This window comes from Phaenicophaeus curvirostris, chromosome 8, assembly GCF_032191515.1.
Source record: "Phaenicophaeus curvirostris isolate KB17595 chromosome 8, BPBGC_Pcur_1.0, whole genome shotgun sequence".
In the NCBI taxonomy this organism is placed as follows: Eukaryota; Metazoa; Chordata; class Aves; order Cuculiformes; family Cuculidae; genus Phaenicophaeus; species Phaenicophaeus curvirostris.
The window spans coordinates 1,029,468-1,038,828 of record NC_091399.1 but is presented as its reverse complement, the minus strand read 5'-3'; the positions used below and the strand labels follow the sequence as shown (position 1 = coordinate 1,038,828).

The 9,361-nt window shown below is 46.8% G+C and overlaps 1 protein-coding gene across 1 annotated transcript in view; it reads left to right on the top strand.

Annotated features, from left to right (window-relative positions):
- Window positions 1-3,807: 3,807 nt before the first annotated feature.
- Window positions 3,808-9,361, top strand: part of LOC138723165 (ankyrin repeat domain-containing protein 13C) — a 28,158-nt gene continuing 22,604 nt past the window's right edge. The window contains exon 1 of the mRNA XM_069862070.1: window positions 3,808-4,218. Coding sequence (XP_069718171.1) covers window positions 3,873-4,218 — 346 coding nt within the window. The 5' untranslated portion in view covers window positions 3,808-3,872. The remainder of the gene's footprint in view (window positions 4,219-9,361) is intronic.

The following is a 9,361-nucleotide window of genomic DNA, read 5'->3' as shown; positions in this document are numbered from 1 at the left end:
GGGGCCCAGAACTGAACACAGGATTCGAGAAGCGGTCTCACCAGTGCCGAGTCCAGAGGGAGAATAACCTCCCTGGACCTGCTGGTCATGCCATTTCTGCTACAAGCCAAGATGCCATTGGCCTTCTTGGCCACCTGGGCACACTGCTGGCTCATGTTCAGTTCCTGGTGGGAGAGAAGCAGCCGCATGTCAGCCCGGCATCCTGAGCTGGGAAATAAGGGGAAGCCATTCCAGGGGCAGGGGCTTCAGTGGCAAAATCGGGTCTAAGTGGAATAAACACACGGGTTATTGGCCACTCTGTGTTTCAGCCTCAGCACGTGGCAGGACGCTGGCACCGAGGAAGGAGGGATTCAGTCCCATGGTGACAAATCTGTGTCCTGCAGGCCTGTGGGAAACATCTCCCTGAATCCCACAGATGAAACTGTTCTTGGAGCCTGCCAGGCTGCTGGGACACTCAGACAGTTTCAGTTGGGCAGGGAATCTTGGGCACTATTGTAAATGGCCCATTTCCTTTTTATGATAAATTGTTTTATGAAATTCAGAGAGTCAAGCTGAGACACAGGGGAAAATGGATTTATTTTCTTGTTATACATTTCTTCTTTCAGTCTCATGTTCTGGCTGTCTGTGTAGCCCATGGAAGTCTATGGCTATTCCTGGAAGAGGGTGTCCTTTCTAGAAGTGTCCTCGTCTATAAGTAAGGTCATGGTTGCTGCTGCCCATCTCAGGGTTGCAGATCCTCACTCCAATATCCTACAGCTCCTGCTGAAGCATCTCCCTGGGCAAGCACAAAAGGAGCTCTGCAGGTGCCAGACCCATGGATTAGTCTGAACAACTCAAGGACATAGCTTGTGGGTTTTTCTTTGTAATAAGGATATATAAAAATTTCTGAAGCACTTCAGGACAGCACCAGCTGAAAATAAAAGAGAATTAATACTTGCACAGGAATGGAAGCCATTGAGGTTACAATGTCTTCAAATTTCTTACCTGTTATTTCCTGTTGACTTTAATTTCTTTAAATGTCCTTTGTCACTACGAAAAACATATGGCTCTCTAGCATCTCTCCAGCCAGTCATTTTGAATGCCTGGGAGAAGCAGAAGTTAATTTCTCCAGAGCTGGCAAATCCCATTCACTGTCCTCCAGGACCTCATTCATTTTTGCTTTGCCTTCTGGAAGTAAGGAATAAAGGAACCAGAGAGCATTTCTCTGTGCTCAGATGCTTACAATAATCTGTTAGGTACTCTCCATAAATTCAAATGTTCCTGTTAGACTTACAGCCAGAATAAATGCAGAGGCAAGCTTACAGTACATCATTTTCATTTACTGCCTGCCTTTGGGTTTTGTACAAATTCAGTCTCTCATTCCTCTCCATTTTTTGACCTAGTCATTTATATATTAAAAACCAGCATCCTTCCTGGAGGAATAGACCCATAATAAATTACTCCTCCATTGTTTCGTGCTTGAGGAATTCTATTGGTGAGGTTTCCATAGATTCACAACCCAGAAACTGTAGAAAATGCAGTTCTGCTACTGATCCTGCTACTTTTATCTAAACTGCCTAGTGCTTGGAAGAGAGCAATTTAAGTATGAAGGTGGAGAATACAAACAAGACAAAGTTCTGTTGTTAGACAGTAAAAAAAACCCCAAACATTCTCAAGGATTTGTAGGTGTGTAATAATTACACAGTGCAGACTAAGCACAGGAGGACATCGGGATTCACTACAAACACTAGTTTTCACAGAGCAGTCCCCATTAGCAATGCATTAATTATATTTCTGCATTAAATAAGGGACTCCATAATAAGCTGGTAAACAGTGACTTCATGCTTCTGTCTCCTCTTAGCTGGCCTCCAGTAATTAAAAAATGTAACATGAAGCTTCCAACATCAGCTAAAACCAGAGGCTGTACCTCAACTTCGCAAGACTAGCCATGTGTTGTACGTGTTTCCAGCACAATGCTGGGGCAAACAGTCTCTTGTGAGGCACTGGAGATGTCGAAAGTGCTAACAGTGTCAGCCTCTCAAATTCTGTTTGCAAATGGGTTTACATTTTCTCTAAAAACAAGAACAACCAGAAACAGCTTGTCAGAGAGACCAATGAGGTATACAGCAAAAAGGCAAAGGTGACTTTTTTACCCCTTAGAATTATTTCAAATCCCACATCAGAAATTTAAATAGCTGTGTGGGAAGCAGCTGTGCTAACACCCTGGAGAGAGCAGGCACAGAAATCATGTTTCATAGTTCCCCACTTTACCTAGAATTCTTCTTAGCTACTTAGTAGGAGAGGAGGTGATGTGAATCGGGTAATGGGAGAGGTCACCCAGAAAGGCAGTTCTGTCCTCACTGCAGATCTAATCTTCCCGACAACTTGTAGCTTGTTTCCCCTGGAAATGTTAGTAAAAAATCCAGTTTACTTGGAATTTGACACATCACCATTTTTTAAGAGATTCACTCTACTATTGTAAGTAGACCTTCGCACAAATACTGAGGAAGGAGCTCCTGCAGGGAAATCTGGAAGCTCAGTACCTAATGCAGTTGCCTTCTAAGATGCTAAGGCATCTACCAAGGACTGGTATGGTACAGGATAGTGCTCTTGGCTTTCCCTTGCCCTACACGTGCTTTTGAGGAAGACCACTTGTACAGGTCTCCTTCTCCAGACAACTTGTTTCACAGTCATGTGAAACCCAGCACACTGGGGTTTTTTTCCTTCCATTTCCCTTTCCCTCGGCGAATGAAATAGCCGTGCAAAGGACGGAAAGGGATGGATAGTGAAGGGACTGGGCAGCATTTTGTTTAGCATTAGCAGTCTATTTCTTAACCTTGGCTCAGAAGGGAATTCACAGGAGGAGCACCAGAGGAGACACATAAGTGCCAATTTGAGGTTGGGTTGGGAAGTCTCTCAACCTTTAGTGACCAGAGAAGGAACCCAGTGCTTCTGTTCTCTTAGGGAATGAAGGGTTTGTCTCTTTTATTTCACTGTTGCATGGTTTGTTTTCACCTCTGGCATGCAGCAACATACGGAACATACACTGTTCCCTGCCCAGACACAATTAAACCTCAGACTCAGGCACTCTGCATCCACCTTGCCACTCCATGAATCTGAAGGACTCATCACAGCAGATTTCTACAATGGGACACAGGGTCCTTCCCTCACACCACAGATGGAGCTCCTCTCCTTCAGCAGGCCAAGGCGAGCCTTCCAACACCCAGGGATGGGGCCGTGGCAGTAGGAACTGCCCAAGAATGTGGGGAAACACAGTTACATCAAGGGAAGAAGGGCAAGCTTCCCAGCCCACGAGGTATTCCTGCTCTAGGACTGTGAGAGAGCAGCAGGGAAGCCCTTTCCCTTGGAATGCCAGCTATGCACCCAGCATCTGAGAGCCTGAAACCCCAACAGCCAGCAAGGGTCAGCCTGCTGGGCCTCCAGGCTGAGACAAACTGAGCTGGGCCCAACCGAGCCAGGCTGGGCTGAACTGAGCTGGGTCCAGCTGAGCCAGGCTGTGCTGAGCCGAGCTGGGCACAACGGAGCCGGGCTGGGCCAAACTGAGTCGGGCGGAACTTAACTGAGCCAGGCCCAACTGAGCCGGGCTGGGCCGAACCGAGCCAAGCCAAACTGAGCCGGGCCGAGCCAGCCCGACCTAAGCTGGGCCAGGCCGGGCCAGGCGCGCCGGGCCGGGCCAACCCGGGCCGTTCTGGGTCCCACCCCCGCCCCCGGGCGGTCTCGCGGTGCCCGCGGAAGCCCCGCCCCTCGCGTCTCGCGAGAGCGGGCGGCCAAGATGGCGGCGGCGCGGGGCCGGTGAGCGGCGGGCGATGCCGGCGGGACGGGACTCGCCGCCGCGGCTCTGAGCGCATCGACCCCTCGGGCCGCCGCCGGCGATGACCGGAGAGAAGCTGCGCTCGCTGCGCAGGGACCACAAGCCCAGCAAGGAGGACGGGGACCTCCTGGCGCCCGGCGAGGAGGAGGCGGCCGCCGCGCCCGGGGGCGTCTTCACGGGCGGGCGCGGGAGCGGCGGCAAGGGCGGCCGGGCCGGCGGGCACCGCATCTTCAGCAACCACCACCACCGGCTGAAGGGGGGCCCCGCGGCCGGCGGGACCGGGCCGCCCGCCGAGCCCGACGGGTGCCCCGCGCACTTTCCCGTGCACGAGTGCGTCTTCAAGGGCGACGTGCGGCGGCTCTCGGCGCTCATCCGCACGCAGGGCATCGGCCAGAAGGACAGTCACGGTGAGCGGGGGGCGGCGGGGCCGGGGTTGTGTGGGGGTAGAAAGGCCTCGGGGCCTTCGTGCGGCACCGGCGCCGCGCCGGGGAGCTGCCGCTCGCCGGCCCCGCGTCCTAAACCCGCTTCCTTCACCAAAAATGTGGCGATTTGAAGTATCCCGGCGCTGTCGGGCGCGCTCCGGAGCGGGTCTTGTGGCTGTCGGTGGAGCTGGCTTTGATTCTTTTCCCCAAGCTAAGAAACACCCTAACGAAACTCTTAATACTTTAGTTCTGGGGTTGTGGGAGCCAAAATCCTGTTCTCTGTTCCCCTACAAGCTTGCTTTGGACACAGAAGCAGCAGCAGAGGGGGAAACTTTACCGTGGAATGCATACGTATTTAAAGTTTTGCTAGGGCATTTTAAAATAATGCGTTTAATTGGTGAATGTTTTACATTATTTAATCGACCTGTCAAACCAGGTGAAGTTTTGTGGTTAACTTTCGTGTCTGTTTCCTACCTGTTTCAAGAGCAAGGTGATCCATTTCTGCTGGAGAGTGCCAGGTTATGCCGTATGTGGTGCCTGAAGTTGTGATTAAAGGGTACAGTTAAGTTCTTCTTTTGATTAACAGAAAAATGTACCCTTTGTTTTACTTTGTTATGTAAAATAAAAAGGAACGTTAAGGCAGAGCAACCTTTGGGATTGGTACAATAGGAAGAATAATGTAGTTGGAAATTAAAAGGCATGTCCGTGATAACATTAGACACTCTGAAACACAAACTAGTGCCTGTGGAGTAACATACAGCTCGGTTGTCTCAATCAAGTCGAGAAGGAGTATTTCTTACAACTGTCATAACGTTTTTCCAAGTATGTTGTTATAAATTTAGCTACAGATATATTTATCCTCTCATCTTTTTTCCAAGTGTTGCAGCAGAGACTAGTATAACGAAAGTAACAGACTCGGGAAGAAATTTTCTCACTCTCACTGTTCCTTCTGCTGACTTCTTCCCTACACCTCCTCCAATTCCTCATGAAATAACTTATAATCGTAAGCTTAATGTCTTTACTTTGAAGATACTTCGTGACCCGTCTTTGCTGCGCTATCATCTTCACATATATGGATACCACCCTTTTTTTATAGATGTACTTGCAGATATGTGCGTGTGTGTGTGGTTTTTTATATATATATAAAATTTTCAAATGACCTCTTTCTGCTTTCTCAGTGTTGTTTACAGTAGGAACACTTTATGTCTCATTGTCTTCCTCTGAGTTTTTACTTGAACTGTTCCTTTGCTTCTGAGTTTGCAGAAGAGCCCCAGCCACGAAGCACTCGTTGTTCTGACATACCAAAGGACTGACTAATATTTCCTTGTTATTGTTTTCTTTCTGCCTGAATCCATCTGTCACTTGTTTACATATTTGAATTGTGAGTTATTGGGGGTAGATAACTTCTGCTTATAATTATACTCAGAAATAAGCCAGAAGAGTCCTAGTGTGTGATAAGAAGATGATATCAGGGAGAAAGAGCTTCTAGTAACGGTTATTGTTCATCATTCATTCTCACTTTTAGTGTGTGGTTAAGTCCAGAAAAGCTAAGTCCTGTAGAATGTTCAGCTCTTGGTGTTCTGATAAAAGAAGCACTGGCTATGTCTGTAAACTAAGCGCAACCTGCCTCGCTTTTTAAATTAACCTCAAGAAATACAACCCATTGGAAGGCCAGTATCGGTATTCCACGAACAGTGAGTTTCTGGGGAGAAGTCTGTGTGTATACCAATTAGATTATTTTTATTTTTAATACAATATCATTTAAGAGCTTAAACATATATTTGGAATCAGAACATGGTATATTCTGGAAGAGGCAAGTCTTCTTGCTTCTTGGGAAACAGACTCAGATTCCAGGTAGGTGTGCCAGGTGTCTAGTGAAAGGCCAACAGCCACATATGCACATTTGTGGGGACAAGCACTGTATTTTATGTGTGGTTTTGTACAAACAGTTTTTGTCATGCCCAGGATGTGCATGTGCAGGAGTTCAGGCACTGTCGTATCACTGCTTTCCTGGAATAAGGACCTATAGGCTATATAGCCTGGGGAGAGAAGCTTATATCCACGTTTCTCAAAGCTATAGGTACTGCTGGAGTTGTCTTTAGATGGAAAGGAAGTGTGAGATGTGTTTGTGTGGTGAATCAAGCTGTTGCCCAGAGAGAATAGATTTGATTCCTACTGTTGAAGTATGTGCCCATTCATGTTGTAGTCAGTGTTTAGAAATGATTGTATCGAACACCTTATCATTAGGATTAAATTGCATGGAAGTCATCAAAACTACACGTCAGCCACTTAATTATTTACAATGCCCTTTTTATTACAGCTCTCTTGCATAGGTGAATGACACAGCTGTATATTCGCACCCTTCTCTCTCTCGCCCGCAGCTGTCTTGTGTAGAGCTACTCATTTCATGGAGTTGAACGCTTGGTGCTGCGGCTTGTGGTGCGGTTCATTGAAAACCTCAAGCTGTTAAACTCATCCACACAACTGAAAGAAGTGAAGCTGCCCTCTCCCCTGCTTCTGCCTGTCCTGGCAGAAATGCCTAGTTGCAATGAGCACTGGCTTGGAAGAAGTTCACCCTTTTTTCACTGAGACTGATTTCGTATCAAATGATTTGGTATACGCTGGATAGTAAATATTCCAATGAGCTGCAGTTCTCCTCACCATAGTGAGGCAACTAAACGTGATTTGTATTTTAGGATCAGTGGAACTTCAGGTTGCAGTGTGATAGAATTCCAGTGGATCAGTTCCCCATGAGTCCTGTAAATACTGGTACTAATGGATTTATCAGTCTGGGACTTACATCATCCAAATGATAGCAAGAGCATGATTGTGTGTCTCTGCTTCAAGCAGCTGCTGGGATGGGAGTTTCCAGTTTCAGATCCCACCTCTCCCAAAGGAGCAGACGTTAACCTGTCCCATTGTGCCTGCCAGCCAGCCACGTTTCTGAGACAAGATGTATGTACAGTCTTTGGCTGCAACCTGCTGCAGACCCTGATGCTCACTGCTGCTGCTGCTCAATATGAACGGCTGGCAGCTGTTGCTGAATTGGAGATTGTAGCAGCTCTGGTTTCCTTTTCCCTATGGCATCTGCCTTCCCTCAGTTTTCCTGGGCAGAACGAAAGCTTGCCTCTGTTTAAGACTATGATTAGACAAAAGAGGAGTCTTGCTGCTTGAGCAGCTCTTCTGGTTCTCTTGTTGGAGGGAAGAACTTGCAGACTGCATGACCTTGAGTGATTCCTAGCCATAATTTCTTCATTCTGTGACATAAAACCTTACATAGTTTGGATGGCTTATTTTGATAAATCAGGGTTAAGTTTGCTACTGATAAAACCCATTTTGTTTGGCCCAGAGAGCAGCAAGACCTCCCCAGCTTTATCATATCTGAGGAGGGATGATCACTGATGGAACTGTTTGTAATGATGTTCCTGGTTCGAGTTTTGGATATGTCAAAGCTAGTCTGTTGTTTTGGCCCTTGGTGGGACTGTTTTCCTTTTGGGAGGGCATCAGGGAGGCATTTGGTTGATGGGCCCAGACCGACAATTATATTGGGGTGCCTCACTTCCCATGGAGATGTATTAGTGAAGTAGCAGTGGCATTTTGATGGAATGAAAATGTATGTGAGATGTCCGTGGTGCATTTGGGGTCTGATGTGCTCTGTGCTCCTTCTGCAGCCCTGCCACCACATTCCAGCCAGCGCCCCAAAGCAGCCACGCACCATTGCATCTGCGCTTGTGGAGCTTGGCTGGCCCAGGTTAAGACCTGTTTGGAGGGGGGTTTGTCAGGTGTAGGGAGAAAAAGGCCTGACAGGCTGGGTAGTCTGGGATGGTAGGAACTACTGTACCTCTTTCTGAGTTTAGTCATCTCCCTTTTCTGTGTCATTGCCTTGCCTCTCCTCTTACCACTTTAACTAAAGGTGTTTTCCTGGCTTACCTGTTAGTGTGGCTACTCATTTCATCTTTCTGGTGCTTGTTAAACCTTGCCAGGGACTCATTGACTGAAGACCAGCAAGCATGCTACCTGTCTCAGCTTCCTCATCAATAGCTTTTTATTTCTTCTGCAATTGACAGATCCTTGTCTGTGTGCTTTGTCAGTTATCGTACTGTTGGTTTCTGCATGCTCCTCTTCCTCTCTCCCTTGTGTCCCAGGTTTCCTATCTAATTTCTGAATTGTAAACTTTTTGGTGTGAAGATGATCATTTAGTCAAAGAAAACCATATACTGGAAGAACTGTCTGGGGGCGATCTAGTCCATCCCTTTGCTCGAAGCAGAGATAACACTGGACTTAGGTCAGGTTGCTCAGAACCTTGTCCAGAGGAGGTTTGAAATTGTATGCGTTACTGCACAGCCGCACTTTCTGCCAATAATGGCTGAATGAAATCCAACAGAGTTCTCAGGAAAGCTGTCAGGGGCCTGGTTTGCTTTCATTTGGTTGTTTCTTGCCAGTATACGGAGCTGTCACTGCTGCTGGAGCTCTCTGACTGTTTTATTCACTGTTTGAAACGTGGAGTCTTTTTTCAGATGTTAAGGTTTATTAATGGTAGAGAGAACCTTAGTGTAGAGCTATTTCTGCATATATATATTTCACATTGAGGTCCTTGATAAGGTGAGGAAAATGGTTATCCCTGGCTTGCATATTTTGAGCTTTCCGAGTACATGGTTTGGCTCATTGTCAAGTTTCTTCCTTATAATGTCGTTATTTCAGACACTTAACAAAGAATGGCTGGATTCAATATTCTAAATTATGTTTTGGCTCACAGATGTTACAAGACCTATTAATAGAAAATTTGAGGTTAGCTTAGAGTGTGCATAATGAACAAGGATGTAGCTGTTTGGTGTTGGTAGTGGCCTGCAAGACTGATTTCTACTACACATTGAATAGCTTATTCAAAGCCACTTATAAACTCTGCCTCTGGCTGCTGGCCTATCTTGATAGAAATTTCATGACACCATAGTGTGCTGGCAGCCTTCCGATGTTTTGGGTTGCATCTTCTACATGTGCAGTACCTTGTCCTTTGCATGTAGGAAGTACTTATTGCTAACATGGTGCTGTAAAATAACCCTAAAACCAAGTGCATTTGTTATAATTGCAGAAGAAGTGTATTTTCCAGCAGTTTTTCTGTTTACTAAGA